This window comes from Vipera berus (assembly GCF_964194415.1).
Source record: "Vipera berus genome assembly, chromosome: Z".
Lineage (NCBI taxonomy): Eukaryota > Metazoa > Chordata > Lepidosauria > Squamata > Viperidae > Vipera > Vipera berus.
The window spans coordinates 65,351,902-65,372,781 of NC_138205.1; the positions used below are offsets into that span (position 1 = coordinate 65,351,902).

At 46.6% G+C, this 20,880-nt stretch overlaps 1 protein-coding gene across 1 annotated transcript in view; it reads right to left on the reverse strand.

Annotated features, from left to right (window-relative positions):
- Positions 1-20,880, reverse strand: part of CNTNAP2 (contactin associated protein 2) — a gene marked incomplete at its 5' end in the record, with an annotated part of 1,513,027 nt that overhangs the window by 245,773 nt on the left and 1,246,374 nt on the right. The window contains one exon of the mRNA XM_081344134.1: positions 9,625-9,843. Coding sequence (XP_081200260.1) covers positions 9,625-9,843 — 219 coding nt within the window. The remainder of the gene's footprint in view (positions 1-9,624; positions 9,844-20,880) is intronic.

Genomic DNA, 20,880 nt, shown 5'->3' on the forward strand with positions numbered 1-20,880 from the left:
AATGTTCCACTCCTTACCTTCGAACCTCCTGTTGGACTTTTTAACTATTGGACTGCCCTCTCTGGATTTGCTCGGACTGTATGTACCGATATTCCGATACGGACTTGCTCGCCCTCAGGGGTGCCCCCCTCTCCTGGGTGCGTCCCGCCCTCTTTTCTATCCCCAGTCTCGATGAAGGGCCCAATTATTGGGACCCTGAGAGATGGCCGGGTAAGGCCAGGGGCTCTCGATATAAATTTAATAAGAGGCCCCTGGTTAATTTTTTAGTCAAATTTTTTAGGGGGTTGGGGAGGGGGGTGGGGGGTAATGGTTGTCTGGCTGTGGGGGGTGGCCATACAACCATGTTGCAGGCCAGGCCTGGGTCTGACGGCGTTCGGGGGGAGCGGGTTGTGGTTACATCTGGGGCTCGGGAGCGGGTCGTGGGATTACCGATTCCCACGACACTGGGGTATGGCAGCAGGCGTATGGACAGAGGGCCGTATCGTTACCGGGAGGGCCGTCTCCGCTGTTTGCAAGCGGTGAGGCGCTCCGACCCTCTGGTTCTTCCCCAAGGTGCCGGGAGCGAAGATGTGCAGCCTCCTGAGCTCCGGCTGGTGTACCTGAATGCCAGGTCCGTGGTTAATAAGGCTCCCCTTGTGCGGGATCTGGTGGAGGGTGAGCATGCGGACCTGGCTTGTATCACCGAGACCTGGTTGGGTCCAGAGGGTGGGGTCCCTTTGGTTGACATTTGCCCACCAGGTTTCCGAGCGTTACACTGGCCTCGGGCTCAAGGTAGGGGCGGGGGAGTGGCGGTTGTTATTAGGGAGACCTTATGTCCGCGGGAGACCACCGTTCTTCAGATAGTCGGGTGTGAGTCTCTCTTTTTGAGGTTTGGTTCGGGGGCGCAGTTGGGCTTGCTGCTGGTGTACGTTTCGCCTAGTCACACAGCGGCAGCCCTGCCCGTACTACTCGATGTCCTCTCCGGTTTGGTGATTGAGTTCCCCAAACTTCTAGTTTTGGGTGACTTCAATCTGCGATCCCTGGGAGGGTCATCTGAGTTAGCCCGGGAGTTCATGGCTTCCATGACGGCCATGGACCTGACACAGGTAATTTCTGAACCAACTCATGAGGGAGGCCACACCCTTGACTTGGCTTTTTTATCTGGACGGTGGTTGGATGATCTTGGTGGGGGCTCTCCATTTATTATGCCCCTGTCATGGACCGATCATCACCTCCTGCGGCTGGTCTTCCGTCTTGCCACCCCCCACCGTGGGGATGTGGAACCAACTAGATGGTACTGCCCCAGACGCTTAATGTACCCTCTCGGGTTCCAGGCAGCGCTGGGATCCCCACCTGCCTCCGTCGCTCACAGCTCGGCGGATGCCTTAGTGGAAGCCTGGGAAAGGGCAGCCACTGAGGCACTGGACCGAGTTGTACCCCTGCGGCCCCTGACCCGGTGCAGATCCCATCGAGCTCCATGGTTCTCCGCGGAGCTCCGGGAGATGAAGCGTCGGAAACGGGGCCTAGAGAGCTGCTGGAGGTCCAGCCGATCCGAATCCGACCGGTTGCGGTTAAGAACCTATATTAGGTCTTATCTCGCAGTGATGAGGGCAGCGAGGTGTAATTACTTCTCTGCCCTCATCGCGTCCGCAGATAATCGCCCGGCCGCCCTGTTTAGGGTGACTCGCTCCCTCCTTAATCAGGAGGTGAGGGAGGATCCCTTGCAGGGTCGTGCCGAGGAGTTTGGTCAACATCTGTCGGATAAAATCGCTCGGATTCGGACCAGTTTGGACTCCAGCTGGGCAGAGTCTGACGATCAGGACACGGGCGGTCTTGTCAATGTTATCTGGGAAGAGTTTGATTCTGTGACCCCTGATGAAGTGGACAGGATTATGGGGAGGTTGAGCTCCACCACATGTTTATTGGATCCGTGCCCTTCCTGGCTGGTTTATGCAGCCAGGGAGAGGACACGAGGCTGGTTCCAGGCGGTGATATCTGCTTCCTTGAGTGAGGGTAATTTCCCCACCGTCTTGAAGGAGGCGGTGGTGAGACCTCTCCTCAAGAAGCCTGCCTTGGACCCAGCTGTCTTGAACAACTTTCGTCCAGTCTCCAACCTTCGCTTCTTGCGAAGGTTGTTGAGAGTGTGGTGGCGCATCAGCTCCCTCTGGTCCTGGATGAAGCGGATTATCTAGACCCGTACCAATCGGGTTTCAGGCCCGGGTACGGAGACGGCATTGGTCGCTCTGGTGAATGATCTCTGGAGGGCCCGGGATAGGGGATATTCCTCTGTCCTGGTCCTATTAGACCTCTCGGCGGCTTTCAATACCATCGACCATGGTATCCTGCTGCGGCGTCTCAGGGGATTGGGAGTGGGAGGCACAGTTCTTCGGTGGTTCTCCTCCTATCTCCTGGGACGTTCGCAGTCGGTGTTGGCAGGGGGGCAGAGATCGGCCCCTAGGTCTCTCGTTTGTGGAGTTCCTCAGAGTTCGGCTCTCTCGCCTCTCCTGTTCAACATCTACATGAAACCGCTGGGTGAGATCATTCGTGGTTTTGGAGTTGGGTATCATCAATATGCTGATGATACCCAACTTTTCATTTCAACCCCAAACCACCCCAGTGATGCCCTCGCTGTGATGTCCCGTTGCCTGGAGGCGGTTCGGGTCTGGATGGGGAGGAACAGACTTCAACTCAACCCTGACAAGACTGAGTGGCTGTACATTCCGGCATCCCGGGACATTCAAAACGTTCCATCACTTTCTATGGGGGGTGAGTTTTTACCCCCCGTAGATAGGGCTCGCAACTTGGGAGTCCTCCTGGATGCACGGCTTACCTTAGAAGATCATGTAGTAGCCGTGACCAGGGGGGCTTTCGCACAGGTTCGCCTGGTGCGGCAGTTGCGGCCCTATCTAGACCGGGATGCCCTGTGTACGGTCACTCATGCGCTCGTGACCTCTCGTCTTGACTATTGCAATGCTCTCTACATTGGGCTTCCCTTGAAGACCACTCGGAGGCTCCAACTGGTACAGAATGCGGCCGCGAGAGTTGTCTTGGGAGTTTCCCGGTACTCCCATGTTACACCTTTGCTCCGCGAGCTGCATTGGTTACCAGTTGTCTTCTGGGTGAGGTTCAAGGTCTTAGTGATGGTTTTTAAGTCCTTACATGGCATGGGTCCGGAATACCTTGGGGACCACCTGCTGCCGGCGTCGACTCCCATCCGCCCCGTGCGTTCCCACAGAGAGGGCCTCCTCAGGGTGCCTCCAGTCAGAGAATGTCGACTGGTGGCCCCCAGGGGGAGGGCCTTCTCTGTGGGCGCTCCGGCTTTGTGGAATCAGCTGCCGGTTGAGCTCCGGATGGCACCGGATCTCCGCTCCTTCCGGCGCGGGTTAAAGACCCATTTATTTGAACAAGCTGGCCTGGCCTGATGGGGAATTACTTAGGGTTTTAATATTTATATATATATATATTATTGTTTTTATTGTGGGCAATAATTTAATTCTTTTTTAACTTTTGTACTTTTGTAGTTTTAAGATATGCCCTGTTCACCGCCCTGAGTCCTTCGGGAGAAGGGCGGTATAAAAATTTAATTAAATAAATAAATAAATAAATAAATAAATAAATAAATAAATAAATAAATAAATAAAAGCAGTTTTCCATTCATCCCCTTCTTTGATCCTCACATGATAATAAGCCTCCCCATAGGTCCAACTTAATAAAAATCTTGCCCTTTGCCAAGTGGGCTAGGATATCCTTCATTAAGACAAGGGGATAATGTTTTCCATGCAAACTCCATTTAACCCTCTACAGTCTGCACACAGGCAAAGCAAACCATCTTTTTCCCCCCACTGAAATAAAATGGGGGCAGCTACCTGAGGTCACACTGGTTGCATAAATCCACTTGTGAGGCTTTTATCAATGAAGGAACACAATTCCTTAATTCCCTTGAGGTCATCGAGTAGAGTTTTGGCTTAAGTAGTTTAGCCTCCCTCTGTAAAATCTCTATAGCAAAGGGTGAGGTGAGGTGGGAGCTCTTCCAACCCCTTTTCACTGAACTCCTCCCTCAAATCCCAGTATTCTTTAGGGATAGAGCCAAGATCTCTTTCCTGCTCTTGCACTGTGGCCCCACCTTGTGGCCTGCTGGATTAGCTTCCTGAATTTGTTCTGGGTCATGTGCTGACAACCTTGTCAGATTTTCAGAAGCTTCTTCGTTCAATTTACATAGGGATTCCACTTCTTTAGCCAGGACCAAGGGGCACTCCATTCTGGGAGCCACTATAAAGCTTAGAATCTTGGTATGCCTTCACCATCCATATTTCTAAAGACCATCAGCTGCTTTAAGTGTATCCCCAATCATTCCAGTAGGACTGGGTTAACCAAGCATCAGGTACAACCTGAGTCCAGGAGGGCTGGTAGGTTGGCTTTTAGGTGTGACAACTAGATAATTAGCTCTATGGGGGACCATTACCAGGGTCATCAGGCTACTTACCAAGGGATTGTCATTGGTTTCAGTGTCACCCAGACCCTGGCCCTTGGTTGGCGGGATCGGAGTTCCCTTGCCACTTTCGGGAGATGAGATGAACTCAAAAACCTCCACTCTTTCAATGCCATTTCTTGGGATCATTGTGGAGGTTTAGCAAATTTCCTTGTAGGACTAGGGATGGTTTTCTTGGTGGGTCACAGCTCCTGCACTATGCTGCACAGTGCCCCTTCTGACTGCATTTGAAGCAAGCTGTCGCTCACACCAAAGTGATGGTCCATATCTTAGCAACTTCAGTAGCTATTTTGTGGCCATAACTCTGCATGTAGGTCAGGACATGGGCCAAGAAGAACCCCAGTTTTTGAGGGTCCCCATCAAATTTCACCCTGAGGGGTGGGGTATTGTGACTCTTCCCCTGGCTGAGGTAGCTCCAGCTGGGGTGGTGGTTATAGCAGCCACCCTCAGTGTTCCTCCTGCAGCCATGGTGTTGGTGGCTGGGGTCATCAAGGCATCTGGCATGGAAGCTGTCAATGATGTCCTCTCATTGCTGTCCTCTGCTGTGGTCTGCCAGGCCTCACTGGTGGTGGCCTTGGTAAGGAACTCACATACTTTGAGGGTTTGGAAGGTATTCATCATGAACTTTATGGCTTGCCTTATCTCCAGGTCAGCATGGTCGGGTTCTCTGCCTGTCTCCTCCTCTTCCTCAAGCAATTCCAGCTCCAGTTGCCACTCCTGCTACCAGGCTCTGCCACTCCAGCTATGATAGGTAAGGGTTACTCCCGTGGCCCTTCTGTCCCAGTCTTCCTTCTTTCTGATGTCTATGGAGCACGTGGGTCTTGATGAGTCTCCCAGGCCCCCAACCTCCTCCATCCATTCAGAGAGATCCAGTCCAGAGGTGGGGGGGAAACCTGAATTAGGCTTCCCCCCAGCATTTGGCTTCCTCCTGGTCACTGCTCTGAACCAATATCATGTGTATGGTCCTCTAGGTTGACCAATGTTGCAGATTCCACCTAATGTCAGACCTTCCCCAGTTGGCTCCTCAAGAAAGCAAAACTCTGGAATCCATCAAGCTGAATCAAATGAACTTTTACTGAGAGAAACTAGATGCAGTAAAATCAAAAAGAATCTGAAGATCCCATGCAAAGCGCAAAGCGATTCTTTCAGTTTCCCAATCTCAACCCCCCCGACCATTCCACCAGTAGCCAATGTGGTGCTGAGAAGATGTTTTGAGAATGTTGAGGTGCTAGGTAGATAACAGTTCACACTCAGTGTGCAACAGCCTTGCTGAAAACTGGCTGAGAAGGAGTCTTTCCTGTCTCTGAAGACAGCCCCTCTCCCTAATTCCCAAGCGAATAGCAGAAGCAAAAAATCCCAAGCATGCCATCCCTCCTCCCCTTCAGCACAATGGCAGAACACCAGAATACAAATGGTGGACTCAACAATTAATAATATACAAAAGGAAGAAGCAGATAAAAGAAATGTTCATTTTATCTGCAAATGCATTATTGTTCAACGTGAAGAGTGGAATTTTTTTCTAAAGTTATTCCTCCAACAGCTGTTGGATTGATTCTTTGCATTCCATTATTAGAATATCTAGTAATAATAACCCAAATCAACATGATCCCAAATTGCTATCAATAATTATTTGTCATAACTGGGGTTATTGGGATACAAGCTTCTGGCATTTGAATTGTTGATTTCATCAACATGTACATAAAGCTGCTGTATCACATTATACAGAATTATACAAGATAACTATTCTGTTGAAGCTACTCTTCCCTTCTTCAAAGAACTGGATCAGTGTCTAGAACTCATCTTCCTTGTGGGATTAATGATTTGCTTTAGAGGACTATGATAATTTTTGAAGTGGTAGTCTGCTATTTGGTTGCTTTCAAGTCTTCATGATTTAACAGACATCAGTTTGCCAGGATTCTGTTAGCAACTGCTTCTTGAAATCTTGTGTGCTTATGCTTGTGTCAGCATTGGTAGTACCTAGTCAGGATAGTCTTGAGTCTTTCTTAGTTTCTCTCAGGACCCACTTCACATATTAAGAAAGCAGAACTCTTGGAAACAATTTCTTCCAACAGGAACTTTTATTAAGAGTAGTTGATAGCAGGCATAATAGACAGGATCTGAGATTTTCTGTGCAGTGCAGTAGATGATAGTATCCCCAAGCAAGTCCCCACCCCATAGATCAACCACCCGATATGGGTTGGCCAATCCCCAAGTGTTAAATCCATTGTGGGAAACAGGGAGATAACATTAGCCCATCTCCAGCTCATGCAGCAAGGGTCATCGGCTTCTTCACACCTTCCTCTGAGAGTGTAGACATAAACCAGGCACTGAGGCTACATTCCTTATTTCCTCCTTTGTTCTTAACTGACAGTTTAAAAGATACAGTTCAGAGAGAGAGATAACGCAGGAAACAAGTTGTTACATTTCAGCAGGTGGGTCGAAGATACAGACCCAATAAACAAAGTAAAGGATTACATTGTAGTGAATAGAGGAAGTGAAATTAATAACCCTGCAGGCACAACCCCACTCTCTCTTGGGAGTATGGCAGAACCCAGGGAAAGGTGGGATTTGTTTTTAGATCAGAGAGGCTAGATAGAATAGATAGACAGTTTTTTTCAATTTTTGTAAGCATCTGGTTCTTCTTCAATGACTTGCTTCTGTGTTATATTTAAGTTTTAGTTTCCTAATTACTACTTTCAGTGAAATGTATGTTTTCCTTCATCTGATATTCAGTGATTTGTTCTGCATTCCATCTAAAAAAGGAATGCATCCCCTAAGTCCCTTTTGTCTGGGTTTGGAAACTTCTTTAGTAACGTTTGCTAGAAATCAGAGGTGTGTCAGTGGCAGGAATCATATAAAATGTGAATTAAACCATAAAGCCATATGATAGCTGTTTGTTATGCTGTTTAAGAACAAAGAAAATCCAACTCCTGCCTTTAAAGTAGGGGAAAATAACCCCAAATCCCAAGCCCATCCTTGCACATGATATGATTATCTCCAAATTGCACCATTATGTATTGTAGATTCTGAACCAGTAAAAATATTAAATGAAGTCCCTGATCACCAAAAGATTATCTAGTCATATCTTAAATTAGATTTGTGGTTTGAAGGGTGCTTACTGATATACTGTATATTATAACTAAACAACTAAAGGACAGCCATACCATAAAGTACTTTGTTTTGGCTGTCATGAGACAGATACATTTGAATACTGCTATTTGGTGGAATCTGGATTAGATTTATGCAGTGCATAAGAGCACTGGTTTATTGGAACTGGTTTTTAGATCATCTTTTACATTTCTTAAATTGCGCAAGCTAGCACAACATTTTTCAAGTAAAAAACCCAAAAAGCTAGTACCTGTATTCAAAACTCCAAATGTATTTTGAATGAAACTTCTGTTGCATGAGCCAGCTTAAATACTAAGATTGCAGTGGCAAACTTGTCTGAATCCTGTTTTGTCTGATGGGAATGGAGCAAAAATAATATTTTCATCTATTGTGTTTTGTTTGTTAAATGTTCTATTTAAGAAACCTGAAGTCTAGGATTAGTATTCTATTTTGAACAGATTGGGGAGTTGTGGAATTATTGAATAGAATAGAATAGAGAATAGAGCTGGAAGGGACCTTGGAGGTCTTCTAGTCCAGCCCACTGCTCAAACAGGAGAACTTATACCATTTCAGACAAGTGACTGTCCAGTGTCTTCTTAAAAATCTCCAGGGATGGAGTGCCCACGACTTCTGGAGGCAAGTTGTTCCACTGGTTAATTGTCCTCACTGTTAGGAAGTTTCTCCTTAATTCCAAGTTGCTTCTCTCTTTGGTCAGTTTACAACCATTGTTTCCTGTCTTGCCCTCTGATGCCTTGGAGGATAGATGGCCTCTTCTTTGTGGCAGCCCCTCAAATACTGGAATACTGCTATCATGTTGCCCCTGTTTCTTGAATAGAATAGAACTGGAAGGGACCTTGGAGGTCTTCTAGTCCAGTCTGCTGGACAAGCAGGAGCACCTATATCGTCTCAGACAGGTGATTGTCCAGTCTCTTTTTAAAAACTTCCAGTGACTACCTCCACAATTTCTGGAGGTAAGCTGTTCCACTGGTTGATTGTCCTCACTGTCTCAGGAAGTTTCTCCTTAATTCCAGGTTGCTTCTCTCTTTGATCAGCTTCCAACCATTGTTTCTCATCCTTCCCTCTGGTGCTCTGGTGAACAACCTGGCCCTTTCTTCTTTGTGGCAGCCCCTCAGATACTGGAACACTACCATCATTTCTCCCCTATTTCTTCTTTTCTTTAGACAGGCCAAACCCAAGTTCTGCAGCTGTTCTTTATATGTTTTGGTCTCCAGGCCTTTGATCATGTTAGTTGCTCTTCTCTGATTTTTTTCCAAACTCTCAACATCTTTTTTGTGATATGGTGACCAAAATTGGCTGCAGTATTCAACGTGTGGTCTTACTATGGCTTTATAAAGTGGTACTAATACTTCACATGATCTTGATTCTATGCCTCTGTTTATGCAACCCAGGATTGCTTTTTTGGTTGCTGCCACACACTGCTGGTTCATAGTTAAGTGATTGTCCACCAGGACTCCAAGGTCCCAGGATTCCAAGGGTGACTGTTGCTCTCGTTTCAGCAAGCTGCAATCAAAGATGAGGGGGACCTTAGAGTCCTGTTGGACTCTTGCCTCCAAGCCACATCTCACCCAATTGGTATTTGTTCCTTTGGTTTTTCCTGACTAAGGGTAAGACTTTGCTTTTCTCCACATTGAAACTCATTTTGTTGTTTAGGGCCCATTGTTCGAATTTGTCAAAATCTTTTTGGAGCTTGTCTTTTGGGGTGTTGGCTATTCCTGCAAGTTAGGTGTCACCTGCAAATTCGATGAGTTTCCCTTCTATTCCCTCATCTAAATCATTTATGTAGATTTGAAGAGTACTGGGCCTAAGACGGAGCAGTTGGTACCCAACTGCTTACTTCTCTCAATGTGGATGTAGTGCCATTGAGGACTATTCAATGAGTACTGAATGACATACAGATATTTTAAATAAGTAAGTAAGTAAATAAATAAATAAATTTGAAGTATATACAGTATGAACAGGGTCTGAAGTGACCACAAGCATACAGAAAAGACACTGCATTTTCAGTTCAACATATAGTTTCTGCTTACCAACATAGAGCTGGCTATAGAGTTCTAGTCGAGTGTGACCTTCAGTGGGAGCCTTCTGGATTTCTCTGGGGAGCTGATCTACTTGCAGGCTGGCTTCTTTGACATTGCGCTCTGCTATCACTCGATGCCACTGATCGTCAATGAGTGGATGGGGTGACTTGACAATAATTTCTACTGGGCCATTTCCAACATTAAATGAGAAAGATACATCTGTGGCAGCTGATGAGAGAAGGTTGGAGAAATATAATTTAATACAGATTCTGCTACTTTTTTGTGTGTTTTTTTAAAAAGATCTCTACTTGCAATTAGGTTTATTTTAATGGAATTTACAATATAGATTTTGAATGTATACAACAAAAAATAATCTACTGAATGCAATATCCCTATAACAATTAATTCACATGATAAAAATGGCTTTAGTCATTTAGTTATTAAACAGGATGATTGTTAGAACTTGATCAGGACTAAGTGTATTCCAGGGGTAGTACGTCCCAATGTATGGGGCTATTGCTGAGAAAGCCTACCTTCTCTTGCCTACACTTTACAGACTTTTGAAGTAACCATTAGCAGGCCCTTCCTGTATGTTCAGACCATATTGGGCCTCAGAAATGATAACCAACACCTTGAATTAGACCTAGCAATCAAGACAGCAACCTCAAAATGGGTGTGTCTCTTGAGGGCCACACAGGATGTATAACATGAAACATGGGTTTTGTAGTACTGTTGCACTGACTAACTAACATGAGCTTTCTTGCATTTTAAATTTGCTTTTTCAACTGTATTGCTAAGAATTTCCCATAAGCCTTAACCTTCAAAAAATATCTCTCTTTCAGAAACTAGGACTGGCAGGAAACCCTTCAATACGTTGTAGATAACAGTTTCCTTTTTAGCTGTTCTCAAGTCTCTATGAACAAAGAAAACAGTCCAGCTCAGCCTTGGGAAGTGCTGAGAAGGTATCTTACACATACCATTTTGATGTTTTTCCTTTGCAAATGTTTCTTTTACTCAGAATATAATGCTCTTTTCTATGGCTATACTCACATATTATTAGATGACTTAATCCTTGTAATGTAACTGAACAGATAACTATTTCTAAACTAATCAACTTTTGCTTTGAAGTTCTTAGATGTGCTGTCTATAAAAGTAATTGTAATTCATTTTCCCCAGTTCCCCCTTTTCATAGGGAGACCTCACTTTATCTAATAAATTGGTTTTAAATGATCTTCTGCTTGGTTACTTATTGGAAAAGATAAACTAAGGCAGAACCTAGAAACATATTTGGCCAACATTGTACAGTCCCACTAATTGTCCTCCCTTAAAGAAGCATTTACTATCTCTTAGCCACACACAATATGCCATCTGAAGAAGGAAGGAAAGCATGGATCAGTCCTTGATAGGGAACCCTATCTTACTTACACAAGTTCTAAAGACAGCATTACAAGACATTACTCTGTTCATGACAATTGGCATATCCAACCACATAAAAAATGAAACAACCACTTTATGCACATGAAAATCTGCAATATCATCCAGATCACCCCTATATCCTTTCCTAAAAGAGCAGAGTTGCCTGTTAGGAATCTTCAAGTACAGAAAGTTTGAATATGAGTGTTATCACTACTCAGTTGCATCTAGTTTGCTTTAATTTACTGTTAAAATATAGAAATAAGGTTTTAATAGTATGAAATCTTCTTACACATTAAAATAATGTGATTACAAGACAGACACAGACTTCAACAGATACTTAGAACTGCAGAAAAAAACAACTGCTACCAGCCTACCTTCCACTGAGGATCTATATACTGCACAAGCCAGAAAGAGCGCTGTGAAAATATCTACAGAACTTCCACATATCCTGGACATAAACTGTTTCAACTTCCTCCCTCAAGATGACAGTATTGGGCATTGCACTTCAAAACAACTAGACAACTAGACACAAGAACAGTTTTTTCCCCTAGGCCATCACTCTGCTAAACAACTAATTCCCACAACACTGTCAAACTACCTAGTAAGGCTGTATTACTATTCTTCTCATCTTTCTTATTTCTGATCTCCTTTTCTTTGTTGTTTGTATCTTATGATTTATATTAATTGTTTTATTTAGTATCCTTGTATGATCTCTGTTGATTGCTTATTTAGTATCCTATGACCCTCACTGAGTGTTGTATCTTATGATTTATGATCAATGTTTTTTTATGATTATAATCATGATTTATCACTTGTTGCTTGTATGTACACTGAGAGCTTATGCACCGGAGACAAATTCCTTGTGTGTCCAATAAAGAATTCTATTCTATTCTATTCTATTCTATTCTATTCTATTCTATTCTATTCTATTCTATTCTATTCTATTCTATTCTATTCTATTCTATTCTATTCTATTCTATTCTATTCTATTCTATTCTATTCTATTCTATTCTATTCTATTCTACAGTATTCTTCATGTGATAATATGATGGGACCTTTTGTGATAGGCACCTAGTTAATGAAAAGCAAAGAAGTTACTTCTGTTGAAAAATACAGAATCTAAAGTGTATTAATAACAAGTTAGCAGGAGTTTCTGCCAATCTCTTTTGTATTTTTCAAGTTTGTATATTATATATGAATATTTATTAAAATTTTAAAAAGGAAAAGGGTTGGAAAGTATACTTTCATTTTTATTAATTCTATACTAATTGTTTCATTTATGGAAATCTTGTTTTCTTTGTGATATAAATTGAAAAAGACTATTCTTACTGCTATGCTACTATTCTATAGTTTAAAATATATTGTTTTTCCATATTATAAAAGTCTACAATTATATAAAATATATAAAATACATTGGTTTACTGAATCATTTTTATGATCATTTTTATTATAAACTTCAGCCTTCAGGTCTTAAGTCTCATGCTATTTTGTATCTAAATAAAAGATCTATTAATATTGTATTTGTGAGATGGCCTCACGAGACCGATGGTTCGTTGAGGTGCTTCCAAGAAAAAGGCAGCACGCAGGGATGCAATCAGATGAAGCTTTATTTAAAGATAGAGTAAAGGGAAAGAGTTCCCTGGCATGGAGGCATCCATGCCTGGATTGAGCTCATGGATCATTCCCAGAGGGAGCTTGAAGAAGAAAGCAACAAGAGAGAGAGCAGCCCCTGAGCAGAGGTTTTTATGGGGGTCCCCAGCTCCTCCCTTACCAATGAGAGTGAGGGGAGCTGGAGGGCCATTAACTCTCTCCAATGGGGCTGCAGGGGCCGGAGACCCCTGACCCACCAGTGGGAGCAAAGATGCCTCTTTGCTCCCATCTGATGACCTTTTGGGGAACTGCCATGGCTGGCACAAAAACATCTAACAATTCCCCTTCTTGCCAGCCAATGACAGGGACCAGTGAATGTATGTGAGGGGGTGAGCAGGTGTCATAGACATGCAGATACACGTTCAGAAGACCAAACACAAACGCTTACACAGAAGGTTGTGCCGGTCAATGGGAACAGGTTTGGTGAACAGGTCAGCTATCTGGTCAGTTGTATGACAATGCTCAACATGTATAAACCCCATTTTGGCAAGCTGCCTGACATTTTTATAGCATATGTCTATGTGGCGGGACCTAGAGCCCACTGCATATTTATTTATTTATTTATTTATTTATTTATTTATTTATTTATTTTATTACATTTATATACCGCCCTTTCCCGAAGCACTCAGGGCGGTTTACAGGGTAATTAAAAACCAAGATACAAAAGTTAAAAACAAGTTTTAAAAAAATTACATTTGTCCCTGTATAAATAAAACTCCAGTTAAAATAAGATTAATCCTCAGCCTGGGCCAGAGAGCTCGAAGAGCCAGGTCTTCAGGTCCCGGCGGAATGAACGGAGGTCGGGGGCAGTCCTCAGCTCCACTGGCAGCTTGTTCCAAACGGCAGGTGCCCCCACTGAGAAGGCCCTATCCCTGGGTGTCGTCCGCCGGCAATCTCTTACTGGTGGCACCCTGAGAAGGCCCTCCCTGTGGGAGCGCACTGGACGAAGGGAACTTGATGCTGGCAGCAGGTGTTCCCTCAGATATCCCGGACCCAAGCCATGTAGGGCTTTATAGGTCATCACCAGCACCTTGAATCTCACCCGGAGGGCAACCGGAAGCCAATGCAGCTCGCGGAGTAGAGGTGTTACATGGGAGTATCGGGAGACCCCCATCACAACTCGTGCGGCCGCATTCTGCACCAGCTGAAGCCTCCGAGTGGTCCTCAAGGGCAGCCCCATGTAGAGAGCGTTGCAGTAGTCTAAACGGGAGGTCACGAGTGCATGAGTGACTGTGCGTAGGGCATCTCAGTCCAGATAGGGTTGCAACTGGCGCACCAGGCGAACCTGGGCAAAAGCCCCCCCGGTCATGGCTCCTATATGTTCTTCAAAATTGAGTCGTGAATCCAGGAGGACGCCCAAGTTGCGAGCCCTATCAACGGGGAGTAACACCTCACCCCCCATCGTTAGAGATGAAATAGTCTGGTTAACCCAAAATGCCGATATGCACAGCCACTCAGTCTTGGCGGGATTGAGACGAAGCCTGTTTCTCCCCATCCAGACCTGGACCGCCTCCAGGCACTGGGACATCACGGCAAGGGCATCGCTGGATTGGTTCGGGGGGGAAAGAAAAAGTTGGGTATCATCAGCGTACTGATGATACCCCACCCCAAAACCACGAATAATCTCACCCAGCGGCTTCATATAGATGTTGAACAGGAGGGACGAGAGAACCGACCCCTGAGGAACTCCACAAATGAGAGGCCTCTGGGCGGATCTCTGCCCTCCCATCAACACCGACTGTGAACGGCCCAGGAGATAGGAGGAGAACCACCGTAAAATGCCCCCGAGATTGCAATTGCAGCCGTATTATCCTCTTGAATTTGGATGGGCAGAGGAGGAGGTGCCCAGATACTCGTTATCAGAGCATCGAACCAAATCAAATCATTGGCCGTGTCCGACAGGCTGGCATATTCCGCCTCGGCCGTGGAGCAAGAAACAAATTTTTGCTGCCTAACATGCCAATGGATAGGACAGCCATTTAGCAATATGAGGAAACCAGAGGTGCTCCATCTACTCTTGGTGTCACCAGCCCAGTCTGCATCCGAGTAAGCGGAGAGCTGGGCCGTCTTCCCCTTCTATGGCTCCAGCACAAGGAGAGCATCAGTCGTGCCCCTGAGGTACCTAAGTACCCTCTTAATAGCAGTCCAGTGGAATTCCTTTGGGTGTTCCACATGCCTGGACAGTAGATTCACAGCTAAAGCTATGTCAGGCCTGCTCCAATTGCTGATATATGGCAAGGAGCCAATCACAGATCTGTAAAGCTTATTATCTGTGAACTCAGGACCGTCCTTGTGAGTGTGACTGTAATAGTCACTTTGTATCGGGCTACGCATTGGGTTAGATTCTGCCATTTTGCATTTGGCCAATAACTCCTCTATCTTTTCTTTCTGAGATAGGGCGAACCCCTCTTTAGTGGCCAAGATGTGCACACCCAAGTACCTGTCAACCCGCCCCAAAGACTTCAGGGTAAACTTTTCCCCCAGGGCCTTGGCAAATTTATCACACCCTTCCTTGTCAGGCCCTACATATAGAAGGTCGTCCACATAAACTAACACCCGTTCTGTGGTACCCTTGAAGTTGCGTGTGAAAACACATTCATCTGCATGGGATGCACTGAAACCAACTTGTTCTAAACTTTTTCTAAGACAGTCGTACCATAGTTTCCCCGACTGCTTAAGGCCATATATCCATTTTTGGAGCAGCCATGTGTTTCCCCCTTCCTGCTGGTAGCCAGGAGGGGCCCTCACGTAGATCTGCCGGTCCAAGTTGGCGTGGAGATAAGCCGTCTGGATGTCGAATTGGAAGACTTCTGCCCCCAGAGTGGCTGCAGTTACGAGGGCAGCCTTGACACTCTCTGCCCGGACGGTTGGAGAGTAGGTCTCCCCGTAGTCCTCCATGTAGTGCTGGGTGAACCCCTGAGCTACCAAATGGGCCTTATACAGGTAGAGGCCATTGGCAAGTGGTTTAGCCTTGAAAACCCACCTTGTGCCAATGATTTTCCTCTCCTTTGGTGGTTGCTGGGGGGTGAAGACCTTGAGCTTTTTCAGGCTCACTATCTCCTGCTCCATCGCGAGCTGCCATTTCTCCTGTTCTTCGATGGGCAGCTCCTGGATGTCAGAGAAGGATTTTGGGGTGACCACAATGCTGTTGATGGACGCAATGTGCCCAATGTCGATTCTCTTTGGCGGGACCCCTTTGTTGGACCGCTTTGATCTCCTGACCTTCTGCCACTCGCCGCCCTTTTCTTCTGCGGGTTCCACATCTGCCGGCATTTCATAATTGGGACATGTAGACCCTCGGTCCCAGGTGCTGGGCATCACGGGTCTCTGAGGTGTCGCTGGGGGTGAAGACAGCATGTGTTTCCCCTTGGGACTGGACAGCTCATCCTCCCCATCTGAACCAGGTAGGATGACATCTTCGTCTTGTTCCTCACTTTCGTCAGTGGCAGGGTATGTGGTCATCTCAGGTGATGTCGTGGTCGGTGTGTCCTTGCTGGGTCAGTTGACATATGGGCTCAGATCATTCGAGTGAATCTGGGTCCAATTGGAGTCCTCTTCGAAGGAGGCAGATTGGGAAGTCACAGTCCTGCCCCCCTCTCCCAGGAAACGGTAGGCCTTGGAGCCAGGAGCATAGCCCAAGAACCTTAGTCTCTGAGAGACAGATCTCCCCTTCTTCCACAGTTGCTTGGGGATGTGCACCCAAGCATAGGAGCCAAACACACGCAAGTGTCCCAGACTTGGCTTCCTACCGTGGACCAGGAAATATGGGGTCTGGTCCACAACGCTGCTCCAGGTGCGGTTTAAGGTGTAATTGGCGTATTTGACCGCCTCTGCCCAGTATGATTCTGCGACCCCAGCGTCTGCAATCAGACTACGCACCATAGTTTGCAGGATTACATTTCTTTTCTCTGCCACGCCGTTTTGAGCAGGAGTGAAGGGCGCTGTAAGAAAATGGCGGATGCCCTTACGCCTTACCCAGTCCTAGAATTTTCGGGACATGAACTCAGCCCCGTGGTCACTCTGCAGTTGTGTGATCTTGGTCTTGTACTGGGTCTCTACAAAGTTGTACAGTGACTTTATGGCGTCAAAGGCTTCAGATTTTTCTGTGAGGGTATACACGTGGCCGTGCTGTGAAAAATCGTCAACAGCAGTGAGAAAATACTGTCTTTTCCCTAGGGATGGTGTGAAAGGCCCAACCAAATCAACATGTACTAGTTGGTACGGGTATTGGGCCTTGCGCAGTGACACTTTAGGGATGGGGGCAGCCTTCCTCTTTGTCTTCTTGCAAATGGCACAGTCCAGGAACACCTCACAATCCTTGAGCTGGACTCCCTCAGCAAACTCTCCCATCTTTTTAACTACAGGGAAGCTCGCATGACCTAACCTTCAGTGTAAGAGATGGGCACACTTATCGTGGAGCGGCTTCCCCACTGACACCCTCTTGGCTCTGGTTGCCTTGAGTGGTGCTTTAGGTGACTGCTGAGGTTCAGGTTTCTTGTCCACACTGCCCTTGGAAAGCCTTGGGGCTGGCTGTGGGGGCTTTCTATCATTCCGTGCGCAGGCCCCTTCTGAGGTGGGTGGGTTCTCAGGGGAGAAGTATGGCAAACCATTTATGATGGCAATATTTCCAATGACCCTCTTGTTCCGGGTGACATGACCTCCCCCTTTGCAAAATAAAACTTCCACCCTGTCATCGTCACATAATTTGGTAATGTTTAATAGGTTGTTGGCAATGGAGGGAGCATGCAATACCCCTTCAACTTTTCCTAGCCCGGGTAGAGAGACAGTGCCCTCCCCAAGAACTAAAGCGTTATCACCATTGGCCACCTTGACAGATGAGTTAATTTTCTTTAACCTTTTTAAACCCTTGACTCATCTTGGTAATGTGAGATGAAGCTCCAGAGTCCAGTAACCATAAGTCAGTGGGGCTGTCAGCCTTTGTGGTGGGGGTGAGAGAACAAGTATGCACAAAATTGCCCTTGGCACTACCTTTGCCCCACCACGCCCCCTTCCTTGCCCCTTGCCCCTTCCTTGATTGGGACCGCACTTGGGGCCTTGTTGGTGATGGGGGCAGTCCTTCAGATGCCCCTCAGAGCCACAGATGAAACACTTAAGTAGAGCATTAACCTGCTCTGAGTTGTGTTGCCTCCTGCTGGCTCGCTGAGTGGTGGCTCTGGTGTATTCTCCTGCATCTCTATGCCTCCTGTCCTCCTCAATGAGCCTCCCTGTGACGTAGGACAGTCATGGCTTCCTTCATTGTCCCCTCCAGTGAAACAATGAAACTGCTCCAATTTTTGTCCAGGGAAGCCAGAATGACAGCGACCATGTTTGCCTCAGGTACAAGGTAGTCTCTGAACATCAGTTCTGCCCTGAGCGCCTTCAATTTTCCCAGGTGCTCGGCCATGTTAGCCCCAAACCTCAGCCTTGTGGTGTAAAACTCAGTTGTGAGTCTGGTGATCGAACCAATGCTGTCGCTGTTGAATAAATTGTATAATAACCCACAAACCTCACCAGCCTTGAGCCCATCTGGAATGCTGGGGTACAAGTTAGCATCCAGTGAGCTCAGTAGAGTGGTATATGCTTGTCTATGATACCACTCTTCTTGGGGTCCCCAGGGAAGAGGTGGGGGATCCAGAACCATCTCTAGAGTTCCTTCCTTTAATAGACATATCTGCACTTCTTTACTCCAACTGCTGTAATTGTCCCCCCCAAGATGCAGTTTTGCAAAATTATTTGGGAGGGCAGAAGCAGATGAAAGGGAATTTTCCTTAGCTCTTTGTCCATTTCTATACATCTGTGAGTTCTCCATTGAGGTGAATGGAAAAGGGATCCCTCTGCTGGCAGGTGGTGGTATTTTTCTCTGATTTTTGGATGGCCCTGACTGGGCATGCTCAGAACTCATTTGAGCCTAGGAGGTGGAGGGAGTGGATGTCTCTCTCTCTGTCTCTGGGCCAGGCCCAGGCCTAGGCCTGCAGGCTGGGATTTGGGCCTGAAGGGGGGCTGAAGGCCGCAGAAGCCCCGAAGATTCCTCCTGAAGCCCCCCCGGCACTGGAACACTCACCGGGGGGGTGAAGACTGCAGGACGGGGCCGGGATGGCACAGGGACGCCCAGGATCACCCAGAGGAGCCCATCGCTGGTCCTGAAGACCCTGAAGACAGCTGAAGATGGCGCTGGAGGAGGGGGCCTCATCTGGAGGCCCCCCAAAGACCATCTGGCAAGCAGGGCATCTGGGCGGCGGTAAAAAGTAGGCCGGAAGGCCCTGGGGTTCACTGGGGACCCTCTGGCATTGCAAGACGTAGCTGGGAGGCTCCAGGCCGGACGCCTCCCGGCAGTTAGGCCCCAGGGAGATGGTTGGAGGCCCCAGAGCACCTCTGGGAGGCTCCTGGGGTAGCGAGAGAGGCTGACTACCCCCGATTGCTGGGCCTCGAGGCTTGGCTGAGGCCTATCAAACCACGTTGGTGTCCTGGGGGCCGCCATCTTGCTTCCGGTTGGCCTCGGAAGCTGCAGATCACAGTTTGGCGGGAAATTTCCCGCCAAAAGCTCTGGGGCCTTGGGGTCCCTCAGGGTGGCCGGTGCCATGTTAAGGGGCCTCATGGGCGCTGGGGAAGGAGGCCCCCTGCGCTGGTATCCCTCATGGAGAGGCTTGTGGCATCTTTTGTGCTGCAAGGAACGTTTGGAGCAGCTCCCTGCATTCCCGTTCAGTCATCTGGTCCACGTTGGGGGTGGCCTGGTCCCTGGCCGCTTCCCCGGTGTCTGGGCAGTCTTGGGAGGACTGTAAGCCTTCCGTGCTTCCCTCTGTGGCTTTCAGCTGTAGGGAGGCATGCGAAGGGGTCCCTGGCGCTCCTCTGGAGAAATAGAGGTCATCTGTATTCTCACCTGGAGCGAAGCTTGCATCAGGGGCTGGATGCAGGGCTGTCGTCCTTGATTGAAGACTCCTGGTTACAATCGGGGATCTCCTGCCATCCGTCTCAAATGGGTTCTTGCTGGAACCTCCAGGCATCTTTCTTCTAGCTGCTGGCTTGGAAGCGTTGCCTTAAACCATTCTCTGCTACCAATTTGTGAGATGGCCTTACGAGACTGATGGTTCGTTGAGGTGCTTCCAAGAAAAAGGCAGCACGCAGGGATGCAATCAGATGAAGCTTTATTTAAAGATAGAGTAAAGGGAAAGAGTTCCCTGGCATGGAGACATCCATGCCTGGATTGAGCTCATGGATCATTCCCAGAGGGAGCTTGAAGAAGAAAGCAACAAGAGAGAGAGCAGCCCCTGAGCAGAGGTTTTTATGGGGTCCCCAGCCCCTCCCTTACCAATTAGAGTGAGGGGGCTGGAGGGCCATTAACTCTCTCCAATGGGGCTGCAGGGGCCAGAGACCCCTGACCCACCAGTGAGAGCAAAGATGCCTCTTTGCTCCCATCTGATGACCTTTTGGAACTGCCATGGATGGCACAAAAACATCTAACAGTTTTATCTTACTTTTTGGGGAGGACGTGGGTTGCAAAGGTTGCAAAGCATACTCTAAATTATTCAGTCTTTCACTAAATCAATAAATAAGTTCATGAACATATTTTAACAAATTATAGCATGGTAACCATGGCACATTTTAACACTTTAATTTTGAAATCTTGATGATGACCCTCTGAGTTTTTACCCGGTAAATGAGTTACATTTTTAATAATTAAAATTAATAATTAAAATTATGGGAAAAATATGCATCTTAAGTATTTGTACAAGAATGCAGTTGGCTTCTACATTTTACTTTCTGATGTAAAACAAAAGCAAAAGAGCACAAAACCCTCAAATATTCTATTGTAAAACATTTCATGATAAAGATATATTCTTTCTGTTTTAATTTTTTGGATATGAGACTCTCCAGTCCTATGAAGCAACTCATTTACTGTTTTGACTAAGTGTTCTTATTTTTTTTAAATACTTCATTTGTTTTTGGCATTCTAAGATATGCTGTGTTCCAAATAACATGCCTCAAGGTGTCCGTTTTTCCTGTTTCTTTTTTTGGAGTGGGGACAGACAGTGACATAGATTAGATAAACTAAATAATGACTTGCTGCTTACAAGCTAATGTGTTGAGCTCTATCTGTGCATCACTGGGGATCATAGATCAAAGATGCAAAAAAGAAAGAAAATAGATAAAAGAGAGTTGAATCCATTGCCAATAGCATTGTAATATGACTCAGGAATGTCT